The following is a 22,173-nucleotide window of genomic DNA, read 5'->3' on the forward strand; positions in this document are numbered from 1 at the left end:
CAAATTAATGATATATATATCTATAATTTAAATTTTACAGGAATGTCTGGGCTTCTCTGCTGAGGCTGCTCACCCTGCCACGTGAACCTGGGCAAAAAAATGGATGGATAGATGGATATATGGAAACTACCCCTAGACTAGAAATTGTGTCCTTGATTAAATGATCTGAGATGACAAACAATTCAACAGTTTATTTTTAAAATTAGTTAATTTTTTACATAATATAAAATTATTTTACACTTAAATCAACATACATTTCATACACATTCTGTTTCATCTCACCAGTCATACAGACATCATCATTAATAGGCCAAACCACATTTAAAAATCTGGAATTTGACTGGTAACTGTTCGGTAATGTTTGTTTCTTCTTTTTGTAATGCAAATGGGATGTTTCTTCAGTTACATGACAGCTGGCTGGGAGTGGCTCCAGCTTCCTTGTGAAACTGAGCTGGATAAGCAGTTGATAAACTGGGTGAATATATTCCAGAGGGTTGCTTTCCAGAGTAAATCCAACTGCTAAAAAGTAACTTTAAGGCTGTGTTACTACCAGTGCTTTTTCAAACCCTGTGACCTGCCTGACTTTTCTTTTCTTTTGCTCTTCAGACAAAAACTAAAACAAAAATGATTTGCAGCAGAGCTTGAATTTACTGTAGAACCTGAATCTTACTCAACATCTTTAGTGTACTGAAATGATACAAGACGTAAACAATAGAGCTTTTGAATGATTATATCATCTTCCAAGTCATTGTCTGATGACTAAAATGTCCAAATGTAAATCAAATGCAGTAATAGGCCAACATTATTTTGATTTTAGGACTGCAGTTAATCTCCACAGACAGTCTGACTGGAGTCTAATCAGATCTGCTCACTCAGCATTTTCCACCAATATCCATCAATCGCTCCATCTCTTCCTCACTGTGGTGAAGACTGTGTAGTGTCTGACTGTTCACCGTCGCCAGCGTTTATCTGGATCAAACCAATCAGAGAAGACGTGGTGCCTAGCAGACCTACCAGCCAGTTAGGGAAACGTCCTGCCCACAGGAAACCAGGTGGCATCCAGTGAATGGCGTTACTGAGGTCAGCCATGCTGCTGAGAATGGACAGCAGCTCCCCTCGCATCTGCCGGCGAAGCTGAATGCGACTGCAGGAGACAATATGTGGCTTAACTGACCTTTTATAACAGAACAATCCCTCTCTACATTACTGTAACTGCATAGAAATATAAGAGAAGATAGAAAGAAATCTAACTAACATACCTCTTCCTTCCTTCATCCCTATTCTTCAGCTTCTTCTTTAGCAGTAGCAGAACTCGGAGTGATCTAAAAAACAAATGAGTCACATTGTACATCAACTCAAAGTGGGGTGGGGTAGGGTGTTGATGGCTGATTTAGTGCTCAGCCTTATAACATGCTTCGCAGGTTTCTCTAAAAATTTCACGAAAGAAGAGAAGAGATCAAAAAAGAGGGAAAACAAAGCTCTAAGAGGAATAAAAGAAAAATCAGATAATGAAATTAATCTGGTTTTATTATTGATTTTTCTTGCTGTCATTCAATTTCATTAAAAAAAAAACAAAAAAAACATTAAGAGTGCTTCACTTCATCTCTTTCTGACTATTCTCCCTCATTCCCCAACCCCTTCAGCTCCCACTGAAGATTCAGGGTCACTGGGCTGGAACCCAATCCCACCTGTCACAGCCAAGAGGTGGGACACAGCTGGGACAGGTCGCCTTTCTATCGTAGGGCTAACACACAGAGACGGACAACTATTTACGCTCACCATCACATGCACGGCCAATTTAGAATCACAGCTTAACCTTACAAGCATTTCTCTGCAGTGTGGGAGGAAGCCAGATTATCCCGAGAGAACCCACGGAGACACAGGGAGAACATGCAAACTCAGGAACTCATCTAAACTTGTCTAAAACCCCCGCTGTGAGGGAACAGTGCTAACCATTGAACCACTCTTCTGCCCTAAGGCAAAGCCATTAAGGCAAAAATCATGGTCAGAACAAAGGCCAATCTGTGAACACGAAGATGAGCCTTTAAAGATGAAATTTTCCCCATTTTTTTCCTTTAGTCGTTGGCATTTCAGTAAATGTTTATATTGGCTGTTTATAAAAGCATGTCATTAATGCAGCATTAATAAATTATGTGTAAGGATAATGTTGCATGTATATTTAAATCCTCATATAATTATATATTTTGCAGTTTTTCTCATTTGCTATGATTTGATGTTGTGAACAGATGATCCCACCTGAGGATTCCCAGCAGCAGAGAAGTTCCCCACAGCACTGTGCTGAACAGCCACCACTTATCAGACTTCACTTTGATGAGCTCGGTGTCAGCGGCCCAGGCGATGTGCTCACAGGGGTAGTAGAGCTGGTCTGCCACATTGTTCAGCACAGATATCCAGCGAACGGCCCCATCCTCCTCCTTGGAAAGACATGCAACATGTGTTACAGCAGGATTTTTACAGGATAATTACGGAGCGATGGTGTGTGTTCGGTGTGTGAATCACCCTATTTCCGAGCCCATAGCTGTGGGAGTAGGCCAGCATGGAGAGGTCATCGAACAGCCTCAGCACCGTCCTGCAGTGGCTGAGCTGAGCTGAGAACAGCAGCAGACTTTTCCCAAGCTGCTGGGACCGAACGTCCGTCTCTGCCTTCCGGGAAAGGACTCCTCCAACCAGCTGAGACCCATAACACACGGTCCTGATCTGCGGAGACAAGCAGAGAAAGACTTGGTGAAACTCAGAGCACTTAGGGGTGACTATTTGATCACAAAGGCTATTTTACTCACTTAGAGATTCAGTGAATCTATGAATTTTTGGGCTGACATACATTTCTAGGGTGTTGCTTTATTTTTCCATTTCCCATAATTATATTTTAATTAATGCACAGCATGTTCTACTCATACAAATACAAGCAATTTCTGCAGAACTAATATCTAATACTTACATTTCAGTTTCTAATAAGCTGATCATTCCTAAGGGTTTATAAGGTGTAACCAGTGTTTTCATTAATGGTTAATCCTGAATAAGACCGTTTAAACAGATGTAACATGACCGAGTGAATACTCACAACTTTATCTCTACCTCTGTAGGACTCCAGCAGTTGGACCAGAGACTCCAGAGACTGCTGCATGCCTGCTCACACTCTCTCAACGCTGGTAAACTAATAATAAAGTCTATTTGGTGAGCAGCACTGCCGTCCCTGCACCACCTCTCTCCTCTCAGCGGGACTTTGAAACAGGAAGCACTGAAGCAGACCGACGAGCTTCTTCTTCGTTGCCCGCTAATTCAGTGCAGCATTGTTTCCTGCTGCCCTCATCAGGCAACGTGACGCATCAACAATCTTGTCTTGACCAGGTGCGGGCATTTCATTTAACTTATTTGTCTAACAAATAACAATACGATTTTTTAAACAAGTTTTAAAAAAAAAAAAATACAACAGATTTCTAAAATATTTGTGTTTTCTTGTTTTTATGACAGGTATATAATAATTGTTTATAAATAATTGGAGAATAATAACAGTTTCAGTTTAAATCTTTGCCAAATTGGTCAAATTTGCCAACGCAACGAACGCGAGGAGGAATTTGCTTGTATGTCTACGTGACTTAAACAACAACAACGACAACAACAACAATAACAATTTTACATTTAATTGTATCTGAACTTATGGTACATGAAATATGTGATGGAAGTAAAAAATAAAGGTAAAGGTAAAAGTATTTGAATACATAAAATAATGCCCAGACTGTGAGAATTTGGACAGTCTGGATATCATTTTATGTCTGTGTCTGTGTCTGTGTTTTCAACCCTCTGGTTGAAACAAAGACAGTGTCTTGCTGTGCAGGATGTAGGTGAAAAGTTTCACCACAAGATGGAAACAGAAGCAAAATCAAGGTTACAGTTTACAATAGAAAAGAAGAAACTAGTGGAGTTGCGCAACAAGGTTTGATGGGCTGAACCCAGCCTCTATCACAATGATTAACAGGAGAAAGAGAAGTAGATCATGACCCACAGTGTGAGGGAAGAATACTGCCTCTGTTAAACCTTGTGCTGCATGTATATAAAATTTTCTTCCAACAGAACTGTAGCACTGACATTTTGTGTGCTCATATGCATCAGAACTAAGGGCACAATATTTTAGGATCCAGAACTGTTGTGAAGGAGCCATAAATTTGTTTCCCATGTTTTTAAGGCCCAAATAAACTCACAGTATTGTTTCAGCTTTGATGTAAACCTGCCCAGACAGATAATGTGTAACTGTCCTCACTCTGGTGATGGCAAACTGCTCAGTGACCTTTATAAAAAATGAACTTTGTCACAGTGGCAGGGCTCTTTACCTCCCATTTAACTAAACACAATGAAACATTTTCTCTGGTTATTAAAAAAATAATAATACTTGGACTCAATCATCAGATAAAAATGATTTTATTTAAATTATCTCAGAGGGTCAAAAATACACACATCAGCAGTAATAGTGTATTTATTTTCTATACATGCAGTTTGACAAACAATGAAATAATGGGTTTGTTAACCCTCAGCAAATGGCACATCTGTATATACTTACACTCACTGGCCACTTTATTAGGTACACCGCTAATATTGAGTTGCTCCCCTTGTTTCCTTCAGAAATGTCTTAACTCTTCACGGCACAGATTCAACAAGGTACTGGAAACATTCCTCAGAGATTTTAGTCCATTTTGACATGACAGCATCCCACAGTTGCAACAGATTTGTCGGCTGCGCATCCATAAAGTGGGAAACACTCATCAAAGTAGGTAACAATATTGCCCAGTTTTAGTCAGCTCATGCTAATTCTAGCATCAGTTCTTAGCTGATAGGAGTAGCAACCAGTGTGGTCTTCTGCTGCTGTAGCCCATCTGCTTCAAGGTTCAACATGTTGTGTATTCAGAGACACTCTTCTGCATTCGCTGTTTGTAACAAGTGATTATTTGAGTTACTGTTGCCTTCAGCTCAAAGCAGTCTGGCCATTTTCCTCTGAGCTTTGGAATCAACAAGCCATTTTTGCTCGGAGAACTGCTGCTCATTGGATAGTTTCTCTTTTACACCTTAGAGCGGAACCCTAGAGATGGGTGTGTGAGAAAATAGATCAGCAGTTTCTGAATGCCACTTTGAAATTCTCTTAAATCCCCTTTCTTCCCCATTCTGGTTCTCAGTTTGAACTTCAGCAGGTTGGCTGGATCATCTCTACGTGCCCTAAATGCAATGAGCATTTAGTGATCATGTGATCAGATATTAACGACCAGCTGAATGGGTGATAAAGTAGCCGGTGAGTGTAGGCTTTCAAAACAAGTTTGTTTACACAGTCCTATTGTGTGTGACCTTTTCTGGATGAAAAACAAGTAATTATAAATTATTATATTCATATGTAAAATAGTTGATTTTGTCAGTTTGCATAGTTACACAGTTGAACTCAGTTTGAACTTTTACAAAGCTTAGTTTGTTTGAGAGCTGGAAAGAAATGCACATCTTCACATCTGTAAAGCACGAAAAAGCTGCAAAAACTCCACAAATCTGTGAATTTTCAACACATTTCTGCAGTTCGTGAAATTGAATAAAGCATCTGTATCCACAAGGATTCTGTCTTTACTTGATTTTCAAAGTTTGAAAGAGCTCAAAAAATGTAGCCGTTTGTTTCTTTTTCTCTCTTGTATGTTTAGTTTGACCTGTTTTAATAATCATTTTGCAGAGAATCGTTGTCGTAGACATCTGAAACAAAGCCAAAAAAGAGTAAAAAAGTTAAAAACAGACCATGAATGAGCATTTCAAGTTGTTTAGTCTGATCGTATTTTATTAGAGAAACTGAAACTCACCATCTGCATAGTCAACATCATCATAAATATCTTGCTCCCTGCAAAAGAAAATTTATTTTTTTAAAACCAGGACACCAAGTTTCTTATATTGGATTTCATGACCGACCAGCACTTCAGGGGCCAGTGCTGTGACATGCATATTTTTATCTGAGTCCACCATTTCTGTTTAAGAATACATTATCGTTATATTCATGTTCTTCCAAGACCCAGAAAAAAACAAGGTTTTGATATTTAGAGCATTTTTTTATTTTTTGATAAATCAAATGTTGAAGAAACATGTTACATCAGATTGTCTTTTTCTTCAAAATTGTCATTTTTAAAAAATCTTCTGTCCCTTATAATGTATATTGGGTCTTGCTTAATAACAGAATGATGTGATTTAGTATAATGATATCGTTTTAATTTTCATGTGAATTTCTGGTAAAACAAACAAAACAAAACAAAACAAAACAAAACAAAAAACAATTAAATGAAGGGAACACATTTGAACACTAAAACATTGTTTTAACAAATAATTTTGGTTAAAAAAACCAAAAACTGTAAGTTGTGAAAAGAGTGCAAGAAATGTAATTAAATGAATGCTATTTAAAACTCTAAAACTGTCTTAGCTTAAATTAAAAGATGTTGGTTTATAAAATAAACTCCTACAAGTCATGAATTGAATGAATTATTTTAAACTGATTTTTGTGTTATGCACCCGGACACAAAAATATGCAAATTAGTGACCCATATACTGCAAACTTTTCATGCACAATGCTTTATATTTACAATCTTAAGATAACACACATTTAAAAAAGGCCTGATTCATTTCTTCGTCACAGGGTAAAGGCAGTAAATTTAAGTCGTTCTATTGGTTGCATGAGTCACATGAAATAAGAAGCTTTCACTTACATTTGAAGAAGAAGAGATCTGGACACGTAGCCATCTGTGAAACAGGAGACAGCACAGATTAAAATTCTCCCTATTTTATTACATCATCATCTGAAACAACAAAATATTCATATAATTTTTGTCTGATAAATATCAATCATTGCAATTGAAAAAAATATCTGTTAAGGTCTGTAGGTTTTCAGTTTTGTTATTTGCTTCCATGATTATTTGTTTTGAGGTCATTCATATTTTGGCATTTATTTGTTCAGCCTCCTTAGTGTCTGAACACCTGAACAAAGGTGTGAATGGGGGTTACCTCAATAGTTCACTTGATACAATGGCCCCAAATTGGTTTCACTCAAAACCATTGATTGTAACGACCCACTCCTCCTTTCACACCTTGGGGCATGTGATTATGCACATGAACAATAGTGGGTCACATCAGGGGACTATGCCCACTGGGGTTTAAATACCTGGGTCTCTCCACCTTTTGGCTTAAGAACTGAAGAAGCCTTTGGATAAGAGGTGAAATGTCTTCAAGAAACAAAAAGCAGTTGTTTCTTGAAGACTGGCCCTTTTTTCAAGCTCCAGAGATCGCTGGATATTGTATTGTGGGTCTCTCTGCATCTCTCAGTTTTGTATTTATTAATAGGAAACCTGCTCTGTTGGGTTGAGATCATGTGACTGCCTTTTTTTTTTTTGGCCACAAAAACCTTTCTATTAGTGGATAGACAGGAAACAGGGGAAGACACGTGGACAAACAGACAGACAGGCTGGGACTTGAACCTGTGCCACCTGCACCGCAGTGCAACATATGTATGTGCTCGCCTGCTCCACTACTGAGCCACCCAGGTGCCATGTGACTGGCTTGGCCACTGAGGAATACTGCATTTCATATTGGCTTGAGAAACTCTTGGGTTGCTTCTGAAGTTTGCTTTGGGTCATTATCTATTTGCACTGTGAAGCTCTGATCAGTTGTGCAACATTTGTCTGAGTCTGAGCAGAGTATAGCCCTGCACACTTCACAATTCATTCTGCTACTTCTATCAGCAGTCACATCAATAAACACTAGTGGCCCAGTTCTACTGGCAGTCATATATGCCCATATCATAACACTGTCTCCATCATGTTTGACAGGTGATGTGGTATGCTTTGGCTCACTAGCTATTTCTCTCCTTCTCCATACTTTTCTTTTCCCATCATTTTGGTACAAGTTAACCTTGGTTCCATCTGTCCAAAGACTTTTTTACAGAACTGTACTTGGTTAGATGTTGTGAAGCTGGTTTTATTAACCATGGAAATAATTCTGTAGTATGCACTTTAGTTGTCTCCTGTGGTGTTTCAGGCCTTTTGGTGTTGCTGGGCTGTTCAGTGCATTTCTTCTGAATCAGAATGAATCAGATTGTTGATTTGGCCACTCCTAACTTTTTTGTTATCTCTCTGATAAGTTTAGTTGAGTTTTCAGCCTAACGATGATGAAACTATTTTTCAGTCAGTTGTGCCATTAATTTTGAACATCTGAAAATGGGGGCACTATTTATAAAAATGGCTGCAATCCTTAAGCAGTTCATGCTAAATTTTTGAAAAACCCCTCAAATTAAAGCTGAAAGTCTGAACTTTAATCACATATTGATTGATTTACAGTCCACTGAGGTGGTGTCCAGAGGCAAAACTGCAAAAAATGTGTCTTTGTCCCAATGGAGGATATATACACAAACTGACATTGGAGCCATGAATTGGAGATTGGATGACAGAAACAAAGGAATTAAAAAGGCCCCCCTGTTATCAAAGCTTAATAAAACACAAAGCTCATCTACTATTGAAAAAGAATAAGAAAGGAAAATGCAATTCCCTGCTAAAATAAAAATTATACTGTCACACTGTGCAGGTCTCACTTGGCCATGAAACTGTACAATTATCGAAATGCCATCTGTGACCCTAGTGGTTTACATATGTAATTATGACAGATTTCAGTTTATTTACTATTTGTTTACATTTTCTATTATTAGTTGCTTTAGTTGTATTAGCATTTTGTGTACCTGCTCATAGACAGCAAATGGAAATTGGCTTTTAAAGTTAAATCTGGTACATCTCTTCAATTTTGAGATGAAAAGGTTTTACACTGTGCCTGACAAAGGTTTCAAAAGGCTTATAACGGAGTAAATTCTTGTTACTTTGATCCCTTGACTTTTTTCTGTGTCACAATGAGGTTTTGTGTTTTACTGAAATTTCTCAAGTTTTACAGTACATGAAAGTATGTACGTCATAAACTGGAATAACATCAATTGCCTGATTTTTCATCAAGCACTGGCAGGTCAGAAATTTTAGGCTGATCAATACTCTGCTTTTACCAAACAAGGTGTAATTCCAGAATAATTACAAACAATAAACTAATAAACTGAAACACTGATACATTAATGACACCCTCTCTCTACTTTTACAAGAAATAAAGGAATAGTTTATGTGGGGTGGATTTGAACCCCAACCTTCTAACTGTGAGGGAACAGTTGATAATCATTGCAATATTTTGTTTTGAGGTTGTAATGCAACAAATATGAGGACAAAAACAAAAGCTTATGACTCCTATATTTAAAAACAAATTCCCACAGTACTTTCTATTTTCTAAAATGAACAAACTGCTGACAAATTAAATGCTGCAGATCAAGTAACATGAATGAATGGGATGCTGGTTTTTACGTACATTTCCCAAATCTGTTGCGACACAGAGCTTTCTTGTTGTTGGTGAGTTGGATGACATCCAAGAGCTCTCCTTGTGTCACAGGCAGATCTTTTGCTCCTGGTTTCTTTATGATGGAGTTAGGATTCACCATCATGGTGTGTAGCACTTTGATTGGTCCATCATACTGGAAAACAGCCACATTAAAATAAAAAATCTTACATGGAAAGGATGAATCTCATTATATGAATAAAACAGTGTAAATAACTGATTTCAGTGCTATGCAGATGACACTCTGCTTTATCCATTGACCTAAATATTCAGATGTGAGGTATTTTAAAAAGGTTTACCTTAAATTTTTTTTTTAGATCCTTCTCCACTTTGGGGTCTATGCTGAAAAGTATATTATGGTATCACATTTATTCACAAATACATTTATTACATTTATATTTATTATCACAAATTATCACATTATGATGATAATGCACATGTATTTAGTTGTCAATATCTCGACCTTTCTTCAAGCTAATTGGATGTTAACTGATACCTGATTTCAGGTGGCGGGGGTGGGAACTCTTCAGTTATTGGTTGAACATCATCATAGTCATCTAAGGACCAAATAAAAACTATCATAAAACAAAAACTAAAATGATCTTTTTCTGCATTGTAAGTAACAAGCATTAATATTATTATATTATAAGCTTATGAAGAAAATAAAATAGTACAATATCACAAAGCATACTTTAAGCATGCCAAGTAGCTCAAATCATGCAATGTTCTGGAAAATAAAAATTAGACAACTAATGCATCCTTGTATTTGTCTCTATAGCAATAGTAGGTGGTGTATGGCTACAAATCCTTGGTCATATTGTATTTTTATATTATTTTAATTTGGTATAGATCATTACTTGCATTTCATTGTGGTGTGTTACCACTTACCATCATCTTCAAGCATGCTGCAGGTTAGAGGAAACACATAAATAAGGGGTTAGTTGGAAGAGATATGTGTAAAACTGAAAATGAAATTCAACCAAACAGATGTGAAGTTACAGCAGAATTAGCAATCTTTTATCCTGCACCTGTCTCTGTTGTTGGACTCCATATTTGAGAGCTGTGGTGGGTCTGGGGGTGGTGGGGGTAACCCTGATGGGTTTGATCTTTTGTACCCGTGTTTAATCTTCACTGCTTCATAGTCAATATCCACACATGAGTTGCTGATGTATCCATCTGCAAGAAAGTGCAACAACAAAATTAAAAGACTGTGACTTTATTGTGACACAACACATGATCATGTGTTGCATATTAACAACATACAATCATCTAATACTCAGAACAACAATCTACAAAGTACATTAATATTAAATAGCCATAGCACATAATCTTAATGACTTTGAATGTGATATCAATATTGGAGCCAGATGGACTGGTCTGAGTATTTCAGAAACTGATGATCTACTAGGATTTTCCCACACAAACATCTCTGAATTACATTACAGAAAACAAAACAAAACAAAAAAATAAATAAAAACAAACAAACAAACAAAAGATATCCAATGAATAGCAGTTCTCTGAGCAACAATGTTGTTTCCAGAGGTCAGTGGAGAATGGCCAGACTGCTTCAAACTGAAGGCAACAGTAATTCACATACCCACATGTTACAAGCAGTGTATGTAGAAGAGCATCTCTGAACACACAACACATCAAACCTTGAAGCAGATGGGCTACAGCAGCAGAAGACCACACTATTTGCCTGTCAACTAAGAACAGGAAACTGAGGCTACAATTCACATGGGCTCATCAAAATTAGATAAAAGAAGACTGGAAAAATGTCCAGTCTGATGCTGAATCTCGCTTTCTGCTGCCACATTCTTAAACAACATGAAACCATGGATCCATCCTGCCTTGTGTCAATTATTCAGGTTGCTGAAGGTTGTGTGTTAGTGTGGGGCACACTTTAGGCCCTTCAGTACCAACTGAACATCGTTTAAACACCACTGTCTACCTGAGTATTGTTGCTAAACATGTCCATCCATTTATGACCACAGTGAACCCATTTTCTACTGTCTGCTTCTAGTAGGATAACATGTCATGTGACAAAGCTCCGATCATCACAAACTGGCTTCTTGAACATGACAGTGAATTCACTGCACTCAAATGGCCTCCAGAGTCAACAGTTTTCAGAGGCCATTTGGGATGTGGTGGAATGGGAAACATCATGGATGCACAGCTGACAAATCTGCATCAGCTGTGTGATGCAGTTGCTATCAGATCAACCAAATGGTCTAAATGGACCAAAATTTCTGAATTTATACAAATGTATACAAAGAATTTATACAATTTATACAAAGAATTTATACAAAGAATTAAGGCAGTTCTGATGGCAAAAGGGGATCCAGTGATCTAATAAAGTGACCAATTAGTGTATATTTATACTACAATGTGCATTTCTAACATTAGAACAGGAAGCAGTTTCTCAGTTCGGTATGAGAGTTTAACCACTGTTAAATAACTCAGTGCAGAGGTAATGACAAAAATCTCTTTTAAGTTGCCTACACAACAATGTTCTAAAGTGCTGTCACACTAACAAGAGTCAAAATACTTCTCAGTGAAACAATTTTGTATTAAGCCTTTTTGTCTACATTGTAGCTGTGTTTTCAGTGGAACTTTTCCCTTTATTCTTGCTATGACATGCTAGACCGAGGCTAAGAGTCTCAAATGCGCAGATGCATCACAAGTTATTCTATTTCTCAAATTATTCTATTTATTTGTATCTTTTAATATATATAAAAAAAGGCAACTTACAGTGGAGGGACCTCAGAATCTAAGTTTTGTTTTTGTATGGATATTTATAGCAGGTTAAGCTGCACAGACCTCACAGACAGGCAGAATGGTAAATATATAACGTTCTTCGACTCACTCATTACTGAAAGTGCTCTCTACAAGGCTTATTCACCCAGTCACACAGATACATTCTTGCAGCGCTTTACTCTATGCCTATTATGTTCACATACACACTCACACTCCAGTGAATGCATCAGGGTTCAGTATCTTGCACCAAGATGCATTGCTGTGCAGACTGGAGGAGCTGGTGATCAAACCACCAGCCTGACGACGCCCTACACTATCTCCTGAACCGCAGCCACTCAGAATATCACCACAATGACAGCAACCAGTGTTTCAGGTGGAAAACTTTGACTTGTCTCTGTATTAAAGAAGTTTCTACTTTGTTTATTTTGCTTTTATTTTGATATCGGTACAAATGAATTTACAGGAAGGTTTTCTATACACGATTGAAATGCAAACTTACAGTTTCCATTCATAGAGCGGGCCAGCCATTTGCCTCCTGGGGTATCCGTCACACGGAGGATCTCCACACTGTCTCCCTGGTGCACGCTCAGGTCCAGTGTCCCTTCCCCATTCCAGTCGCGGCGGACTTTGGCTGTGTGAATAACCTCTATCTCGCCTAGCAACTGCAGACGCACACATAATGTTTACACAAATGAGGCGATGAGGCAGTACCTGCAAAGAAACTCATTCAGGATAACCTAAAAGTCATGTTTTCTTCTTCGCGTAGTTACCTGAAATTTCTTCCTCAGCTCATTCATTTTTTTCTTCTCCTGTTGCTTCCATGCTTCTTTCATGTTCGCTTCTCCCTGGTCCCTATAAGAGAAGAATCACCCTTTAATAGAGTTCCTCACTCAGATTTGTGTTTAAATGTCATTAATTTTGGTGTGTATTTACTGGTAGACAAGAATTTTATGTAAGTTGGTTTTTTTTTTTTGCGTAAATGCTGCCTTTCAGTTATTTCAGTCTTCCCACATTTCAACACCTCTTGCCTGAATTCTGTCAAAATGTTTTGCTGTAACTGGAAGTTCTGTACACTGAATCACAGGAAATGATTCTTACCATTTATCGTAAATGATAAATATTGGTGTAGATATTTTAGTGTACACTTTGAACTGCCACTTGCTGCACCGTACCATAGATACTGCACCGCTCAGTACTTAGGATGTCCAAAAATAACAGAAGCAGTAACAGAAACATTATTCAGCCTTCTATTCATGCAGCTGCAGCTACACTCTTATTAAATACAGACAGGGTGGTATGATGGTGAAGGGAGAAGGTCTGTACTTACTCATCAATCATCTCATATACCTCCTCATCATCATCCTGCAAGAGAAAAGCTTTTATTTGTACTTGAAAAGAGCAAAGACAAGTCATCATATGCGGGATTATTAGATGAAAGTGACGTGCCACCCAGTGTGATAATTTATTTCTGATAAATTAATGTCCTATTATAGACTGCCAAAGATTAAATCAAAGAATATAAGAGAGCAGTTTCGTTTTTTTGTTTTTTTGACTTACCGGTGTTGTCTAACAGCGAAACCTAATCTATTAACAGATTTAGGGAAATGTGCAACATGTTCTTGCAAAATGAGACACCTGGTTCTGACTTCTCAATACTGTGTGACATCCATGCTGTTAAATTTCCAGTTTTGTGTTTATTTACTCACCCCATCGACACACTGTGAATTGTGATCGCTGCAGTTCTCTGTAAAGTTTACAACATACAGGTTAATGTGAAAACAAGGCATGTCTTTGCATGGAAAACACAATATTGAAAATAATGAGCATTTAGTCAAATTCAGAAAATATAATGCGCCAGAGAAGAGAAGGAAAAATGTTTTTTGTTTATTTTTACCATTTTTGTCAATGCCAATATCATCGTAGGGATCCTGTTCCTCTTCGTCCAGGTCCCTGCGATCAACAAACAGGTTTTCCTCAACATTGGCCTGCAGCAGCTTGGTTTCACTAAAATGTGTCATTACATCGCTTTATAGGCAAAAGTTTAACTGTGCCTCTTAAATGTTGCTAAAACATCATCTGGTCAGCATATTTCTCCTTTAAAAAATATTCAGGTTTATATAAAATGTGTATTTGGAGACACACGAAACAAAGCAACAACTGAATCCTCTGCTTTTTACTCAGTCATAAATATTTTCTAATCTCTCTGCAGCAGCGGTAATACCCCTACAGTACTTCTTAATTCATCAGCATCACTCACTTTGTATTTCATGTCATTTACACAGAAATTGAGTCATTTGACAGCTGAAAATAAGGTGTCCCGCCATTCTAATTATGTGATATGATCACACATTTCTGACGGTATCCTTCTTTTAAAAAAACAAACTTGGAGTTACGCACTGTTTCCTTTGTGGTATCATTGCAACACCAGCATTGGGCCTCTTACATAAGGAGTTAAAAAAAAAAAAAAAAAGGTTGCAGTGCTTAACGTCATTACGTTAACTCAAATACTCACGCAGAGGCAATCTGTCGCTGCAGTCTGTTGGGTTTGTCAGACCGTTGTGGAGGTTTTGGAGGATTGACCACTGTGGGTAAAGACAGCCTTCTGTTCGCTGAGGCTACCAGGAGAACCAGAGAGAAAGTCTTTGTATGAAGAAGTTATGGCAAAATGAAATAGATATCCCACAAAAAAACAGTCATATGAACAGCAGAAACATTCTTCTTTTCTTCATTTGCCTGTTTTACAGAGACTAGAGGCTCTGTTTGAATTTACCATTTGAGTATTCTGCTTTTTCCTGAACACTTTCTTAAAAGGGGTTAAATAAGTAAAGTTTTTAAAAATATATATATATATAATAATTAGCACATTTTGGGGCAACGATGAAGCACAATGAGGTCCGTCAGTGTTAGGATTTGTCTTATTCTGAGATTGAGAGCGTGACAGCGAGGCAGTATGAAGAACACCGGATCCACATAAACTCAACAGCTTAAAGGAAGTTATCCATTGTTATTTTTATTTACATTTTCTCTCTTTCTTCCTCGCCACTGTCAAGGTCCAATAGACACCAAAAGTTCAGACGGTCTTCACTTACTGCGTCTTTTCAACTTATCATGGTATCCTACCTTATTAAAAGACTTACGGTCACTCTTCCTTTGAGGAGGAGGAGGTTTCTTGTGCTTCCGAAATGGCTCCAAGTTGACACTGGGAGGTCTTTTGGGTTTCACAGGCATCGGCCCTTCAGGGGGCAGAGGCCTCCTCAGTGGGGTCACTTCCCCCGCGCTCCTCTGTCGTGGCTGCTGTCTGAGTGGAAGAGGAGTAGAGACAGGTGATGGAACAGGAGCTGGGCTTCCAGCTCCTGGCCGGGGTACCTGGGGGACCGGGGGTCTCTGATGCCTCAGCATCATGCTCTGTAGCATCTCCCCCGTCTGCTTGACTTTGGTGGGATCTGCTGGCTGAATGGGCGCTCTGAGTCCAGCATAGGGAGGCGGTCGAGGGAAAGAACCAGGTCTCGGGGGGATGGAAGCAGCCATTGGCTCTATTCTAGGGAGCCTCACTAAGCCTGGGCCAGCCAGATGAGTAGGAACTGTTGGTGACAGTCTCTGTGGCAGTTCGCTCTCTGTCACTGGAAGAATGGATCTCCCAAATCCAGGTCGAGGAGATTTTGGTGAGCCACTGTCCCGGCTGCTGGTGTCCGAGGTGCTGGATTTGCTGTTGAATTTGGCCCTCAGAGCCTTGACATCAACGCTGTCCCCCTGAAAACATGAGAACAGAAGCTCAACTGCAGCAGCTCTGCTTGTGAAGCAGGAAGTTAGCAGCACAGCGCAGAGCAAGGCATGCCCCCACGCTCACAAACACACACACATATCAAAACCCCTACGCTATCTTTACAAAGTGAGAATGCAGCGTGCAACAACACTGTTTCCTGGTTTGTTTTGATGTTCACAGAACTGATTATTCTCTTTGCAGCACATGAAACTTCTCAGTGAACCCTGAACATGAAAAAAATCAAAAGATGTGAGAAGTAATTATTAATAGATGCTGGTCAATAAAAAACTAATTAGATCACCACAAATGTGTTAAAAACTTCCTTTCTATAAAAGTGTGATTTACAGTTTTGCTTTGTCAAAATTTTTGATGAAAGTCATAAACACAGGCTTGAGCCAAAAGTCTTTTCTCACCCAAGAAATATGCAAAATCAAAGTGTCTTCTAATGACAGTAATAAGTCACTAAAGATTTGCACTGAAGGCTCAAACCTGGGACCAGTTCTGTTTACCCTGTTCCCCTCAGGCCATCTCAGCAGGATTATTATTGGCTGATAATATAATGCTGAAGATGAACAGCAATGCTTTTCTGCTAAGCCTAACAGCCTACCTCAGAGCTTTACTACTATTATTAACATGCTGTCTCAACCCTGGCAAAACTGAACCTCTTGTGTTTGCTTCTTTTTGGGGACATCAAATCGCCCTCTAGAAATCTTGGTGTCATTTCCAGCAAGCATTTCAATTTTGAACTTCACATCTCTAAGCTCACACAGTCTTGTTTTGTTCCATCTAAGAAACATTGCATGAATCAACCCTCCAGTGTCATCCAATAACTTGGAACTTTTAGTACACACTCTAATAGTCTCCCATCTTGATTATTTGAATGGTCCTAAGTCCTTAGTAACCCACCTTCAGCTGGTCCAGATGCAGCAGCTCTTAACAAAAACCATCACATCACCCCTATTCCTGCGTCCCTTCATGGGCTTCCAGTGAAATTCAGAATTCATTTTAAAATGTAGTTCATTACACAAAAAGCCCTGAATCGCCAAGTTCTTGTTTAGATCGCAGACCTGCTGATGCCTTATTCCAGCAGTTCATCGGATCAGGACATTTGGATTGTTTCTGTTATTTTAAATCCAGCGTTTGAGGTTGTAGAGCCTCAACTTTGGAGCAACCTTCCTCAGCCAATCAGGTCGGCTGAACGCGTGGTTGGTGCTGAAAGCTCATTTTTATTGGCCAGATTTTCCGTAATCTTTCACATGCTATATCCTTGGCTTTAGTTCACACCAGATGTTTGTATGGATGAACAAATGTAGGACTGTATACTGTACACTTCTTCAATTTATGTTTTCATCAGAACTGTGAAGCATTTTGTAACTGTGTGTTTTAAAAAGCGCTATACAAATAAAGTTATTTAAAGCTATCAATGCCAAGGATCAGGCTGATATCGGCATCCTGTTTTTTTTCCTTATTTATAGTCACTTTAATGGTGGTTTAATTGTCTTGTAGCTATTTTAAGTAAGTAAGTAAAGGAAAATTTTATTTATATGGCACCTTTCAAGATAAACATCACAAAATGCTTCACAACACTAAACAAAAGCAAGTTTAAAAGATGAATTTTCAGCTGCTTTTTAAAAGAGACCACCGAGTCTACAGATCTCAGGCTCAGTGGGAGAGAGCATCCGAGTTTGGGGGGGCCACTGTTGCAAAAGCTCTGTCTCCTTTACTTCTCAGTCTTGTATGACGCACAGCCAGCAGGGCACATGGCCTCACATGACCTGCTGAGGATGTATGGATGTAAAAGTTCACTCTTGTCCATTTTCTGAGGAAAGTGCACTCACTTTTCTGAATCACTTCATTCAGCTCAGTCCAGGATAGAACATATTTCACGTTCTCTGGCAAGCTGGATGTAGACTGTTTATGAAAAGTAAAGCTAAGACATATTGATCACTCCTATGTGGCTAACTGCAGTGAAGGTCATAAACGTATGTTAATGGTTTAAAAAGTAAGCTTTCAAATAATTTTCATTGAAGTTGTTTTTATGTTATTTTGGGCAGTTCTTATTACACTGACGTACTAGCAAGTATTAATCAGTCATTTAGGGCTACAAACACAGGATGTGATGTCCTGAATGACACCTTCACTAAGTAAGGGAGTGTAGAAGGCAGCTGCTGACTTCTACTTGGAAACTGTATCTCAAGATCTGCAGAACAGACAACTATGAATGTCTGTTTTGGAGATCTGAGAGATTACAGACATGTAACTTTTCAAGTTAATTGTGTGCTTTGTGAACTAATCATTAAATCAATTTTGTTAATTGGCTAAGACAACAAAAATAAAATAAAAAGTGGACGATTCATACTCAGGAATATGCTTGGTTAGATGTTGTGAAGTTGTTTTTCCTAATTGTGGAAATAATTCTGTCATCATGCACTTTAATTGTCTTCTGTGGTCTTTTGGGCTGTTTAATGTTGCTGAGCTGACCAGTTCTAACTTCAGCTGACTTTTGGTTGTCTTTAATTCAGTTTCAGTTTCAGATCAATTCAGTTTTAATTATATAGCACCAAATCACAACAATGGACACCTCAAGATGCGTTGTATTGTAGGGTATGGATCCTACAATATTAGAGAGAATCCCCAACAATCAGATGATCCCCTATGAGCAAGCACTTGGCGACAGTGAGAAGGAAAAACACCCTTTTAAGAGGAAGGAACCTCTGGCAGAACCAGGCTCAGGGAGGCAGACAGGACAAGAGACACACTATAAATAGCCAGAGTTTAAAATGAATTACAAATAATTAATGTGACAGTAAATACATGGAGAATGATAAAGAGGTGAGTGAAGAAGAAACACTTAGTGCATCATGGGACGCCCCCAGCAGTTTTCTCATTGCAGTATAACAAAAGGGATAGTTCAGGGTCACCTGATCCAGCTAGCAGCAGTGCATTTCTATCACACTGTGGGCAAAGAGTGAACTTTGACTATAGTTCATGCAAGTACACCCTGGGCAGCGGGCTTGTGCTGTGCAAAGCAGTGTGAAACCACTATTTTGCGATGCAAGCCATAGAAAAGAATGGGTTTCAGAGAAGAGCGCAGTTCATTTTGCATGGCTCGTTTCTTATCTTGAGAAGTGCTATATGGATACATTTTATGAGGTATTTCAGGCTGTTTCCTTATTTTAAGGGATGCCCACAGAAGATGTAGCTAGCCCTCCCATTTATTCAGTCTTGCGACCAGCACTAGGAGCACACTAGTTCACAACTTCTGAGGCTGGGTTTCTGTCTCTCTCTGGTCTTGAACTTGGAATCGTCTGTGTATAAGGCAAATGTGTTACCCTCTACACCACAGAGCCGCTTACTTCCTTGCTTACATGCCATTTTCTATGCGAAAGGGCCCTTATAGAACAATCCCACCCACTCAGGCTGCCTTCAGCATTTTTGATGCTTTTGTTTGCCTTTTTGTGCAAGATGTTCATGTTTCAAGTAGAGGTGCAGCATGGCTTAAGTCAAGTTATGGAAGAGCCAAGGGGTTAAAGTATGGGCAGCCTTTTCAAAGGGTTGCCATGCCTCCAAATGTTTTCTTTTATATATTGGTGATTCAAAGCAAATTATGGCAACACTAGGCAAGTCAGAGCTCATAAAAACAGTCACATGACTTGTAGGAAAGCACTTTAATGACAGAGATGTTTGCACCTGTGATCCTCCAGGTTTCTGTGTTACTAGCATTCATCTGTGCATCAGAGTGTTTTGCTTTCTGTTGGTGATTGAGCACCATTGAGATCTCTTAACTTTTTAGACATTTCCTGACTGATCAGTGAACACAGCACACTGCTGCTAGGCTGCTTGCTATCTTATTGGATGTCATGAATTGCATGTAATTTTTAACTAACCATCCATTGCATTTGAATATTTCTAAAGGACTGCAGATGAAAATGGACAGAATAATACATTTATATGCATTATTTAAGCAAACACATAAGCAAATTCGAATCACAAGAGACCAGCATTCTTATATTTAGTCATGTTATTTCAAAAACAAAACAAAAACAAAAACATGTCTGTGAAGATATTTTTATACATTTACTTGTACATTATTTAGGGTTTGAATGCCTCATCTTGCTAAGTAAATCAAGAGAACAAACAAAGGTTGAGCAGTGCTGGATACTAGAACTGGAAATAATGGCAGTGGTTTAGTTGAAATTTATCAGGCAGTGTCAGCAAAATGTTTCTGAGACCTGGCTGGCTGATCATCAAAAGAACCGTGAGGGAGATGCAATCAAAAGGGAAGCTGTGAAACATGACGAATGAATATCTCAGCTGCTGACAAAATAAAAACAATAAACAAATTCCACCATCTCTTAGTGGCACTTAGCTGCGAAAAAGTCAAAAAGTAGCCAAAGAGCAGGAAGTGCGTACAACCACAAACCTCCTTACCACAGCCAGCATCTTGTGCTGGTTACCATAGAAACGCATCCTTCCGTCACCCCTGCACCAATAAGATGCAAGCTCTGCTCGCAGCTCGGGGGTGGCGGCGGTGCTGTCATTACAGGGAACAAAGGAAGCAGGCAAAAAATTTCCCTCCACACCACAACAACACTCACGCATTCACGCTCGCACAGTTTCAGTCAGCGAGTGCCTGCTGCAGACCAGCAGTGAGACATCATGCTGACACAGTTAACTCAGATGATTCTAAAACCACAGACTGTATGTGCAGGTGTGCTACACTGAAGGCCATATAAAAAACATTACTGCTGTAACACAGAACTGAGTTACAAACAGAGTTAAAAAAAAATATGACTGCAAATCTTATTTTTATGGATAACTTTGCTTAGTATTAAAGACATTTTTTCTTTTTTATGAATACTGCCTTCTCTAATGATGTCCACCAGTCTTAGGGCCACACCATTAATCAGTGAAACTCATTATTTATCTATCACAGTTCAGCTTGTCAGTCACCCAAAAAAACACTAACCTGCAGAATCAGAGCCTCAAAGGTTAATACACCCTACTTAAGATTAAAAAAACAAACAGGGACTCTGGAGGAAAAATAGGATCCTTTCCTAAAACAGTTCAGATAACCTTTTCTGCAACCTTTTTCTGCATCGCAAAAGCCTTTAAACACCTAACATTTGGATAACTTATGAAACAGGTAGAAATGAGTCACACTGTGAATCATTAACCGGCAATAGCCATGTAATAAAACTTGCTTTCATCAACTTGACCATGAATATTTCTTTTTCCCTCTTCCAGCTTCCATTTTCTCCCCTTTTAAACTGATCCCAAAACACTGAATTTAGAACAGATGCACCTGACCGTACTGATCAGGATTTGTGAATGCTTTCTTTCAAAATGTGAGTTGGCGCACAAACCAGGTCGAAAGTTTTAAAAGATGGTCCAATTATAAAATTACATCTATTATAGTGAGAGGACAGAAGGAAACTGAGGTTAGACCTGCAGTGTAACAATAAAACCTCCTGAGGTTCCTTCTACAAAAAAAATCAAGTTATTCACAGAGCCCTTGGTGGTCAGGAGGAAATGGCCAAAGCTAAACACACAGCACATGAAGAGAAAGGTGCAAGGTTCAGCTGAAGACTTCCTAATTATTCCATTTATCGATACATTCAAAGAAATAATAAACAGTAATGTCACAAGCAGGAATGTCTTACCATGATTTCCTTCAGTGATAGTTTACTGATGGTCAAAGTGCTCCATGTCCAACATTAACTCAGTATCCAGGCTGATGTAGCTGTGCGTGCTGCTGCACTCACATCTACACTGAACTTACTGCAAATGAGGAAATGCTCTGAACTTCAGTGTGGGCAAGAGGGTGACTTATAGTGACACAACATGTGAATAAGTACAGAAATATTAGGCGCACCACTTTGTTTCATTTCTTCCTGAAAGGTCATCTTTTTCGTAATGTGTATGATAATATGCATGCACGCACGCATGCACGCAAAACATGCAAGAGTTAATCTCACTGTCTGCTTTTAATAATTTACTCTTTGGACTTTATTATGCGTGTGAGTGCATGCAATAAAGATAAGCTAATTAATATATAATAACTTAATTTAGACAAAATGAGGCAAAGTTAAAAAGGACAAAAGAAGTGAAATAAGAATAGGGGTTTTCGTCATATGTTATGCAATTTATTCATCTTGTACACCTGATGCAGTCAGCTGTTGTCTCATAGTCAAAATCTGAGCAGGTCACAA

General features: G+C 38.7%; 2 protein-coding genes across 3 annotated transcripts; both read right to left on the reverse strand.

The window, feature by feature from the left end:
• Positions 1 to 176: 176 nt before the first annotated feature.
• pex11g (peroxisomal biogenesis factor 11 gamma) lies at positions 177 to 3,227 on the reverse strand. Of its 2 annotated transcripts, none has more exons than XM_030727815.1 (5): positions 3,083 to 3,227; positions 2,521 to 2,718; positions 2,257 to 2,435; positions 1,260 to 1,322; positions 177 to 1,144 (listed from the first exon to the last, which is right to left on the reverse strand). In XM_030727815.1, the coding sequence occupies exons 1-5, from the start codon at positions 3,143 to 3,145 to the stop codon at positions 916 to 918; spliced, it is 732 nt and encodes a 243-aa protein (XP_030583675.1). In that variant the 5' UTR covers positions 3,146 to 3,227; the 3' UTR covers positions 177 to 915. The 2 variants fall into 2 exon arrangements, with proteins under 2 accessions (XP_030583675.1, XP_030583676.1); XM_030727816.1 differs by having other exon boundaries at positions 3,097 to 3,222.
• Positions 3,228 to 4,455: 1,228 nt separating this feature from the next.
• LOC115779117 (FYN-binding protein 1) lies at positions 4,456 to 21,734 on the reverse strand. The gene is made up of 16 exons (XM_030727605.1): positions 21,625 to 21,734; positions 15,336 to 15,948; positions 14,711 to 14,813; positions 14,093 to 14,148; positions 13,905 to 13,942; positions 13,526 to 13,560; positions 12,969 to 13,050; positions 12,698 to 12,860; positions 10,470 to 10,617; positions 10,330 to 10,346; positions 9,938 to 9,998; positions 9,741 to 9,783; positions 9,415 to 9,577; positions 6,735 to 6,768; positions 5,844 to 5,881; positions 4,456 to 5,739 (listed from the first exon to the last, which is right to left on the reverse strand). The coding sequence occupies exons 1-16, from the start codon at positions 21,625 to 21,627 to the stop codon at positions 5,702 to 5,704; spliced, it is 1,635 nt and encodes a 544-aa protein (XP_030583465.1). The 5' UTR covers positions 21,628 to 21,734; the 3' UTR covers positions 4,456 to 5,701.
• Between the last annotated feature and the right edge of the window lie 439 nt (positions 21,735 to 22,173).

Source organism: Archocentrus centrarchus, chromosome 4 (genome assembly GCF_007364275.1).
Source record: "Archocentrus centrarchus isolate MPI-CPG fArcCen1 chromosome 4, fArcCen1, whole genome shotgun sequence".
NCBI classification, from domain to species: Eukaryota; Metazoa; Chordata; class Actinopteri; order Cichliformes; family Cichlidae; genus Archocentrus; species Archocentrus centrarchus.

Excerpts from the sequence above, each read along its gene's own strand:
- pex11g (XM_030727815.1), bottom strand. The coding sequence starts at position 3,145 with ATGCAGCAGTCTCTGGAGTCTCTGGTCCAACTGCTGGAGTCCTACAGA. Across the intron at positions 2,436-2,520 it reads GCTATGGGCTCGGAAATAGG|GAGGAGGATGGGGCCGTTCG; the intron begins GTGATTCACACA and ends TGTCTTTCCAAG. Across the intron at positions 1,145-1,259 it reads AGGGATGAAGGAAGGAAGAG|TCGCATTCAGCTTCGCCGGC; the intron begins GTATGTTAGTTA and ends TGTCTCCTGCAG.
- LOC115779117 (XM_030727605.1), bottom strand. Across the intron at positions 12,861-12,968 it reads AGCTGAGGAAGAAATTTCAG|TTGCTAGGCGAGATAGAGGT; the intron begins GTAACTACGCGA and ends GTGCGTCTGCAG. Across the intron at positions 5,882-6,734 it reads AGATCTCTTCTTCTTCAAAT|GGAGCAAGATATTTATGATG; the intron begins GTAAGTGAAAGC and ends TTTCTTTTGCAG.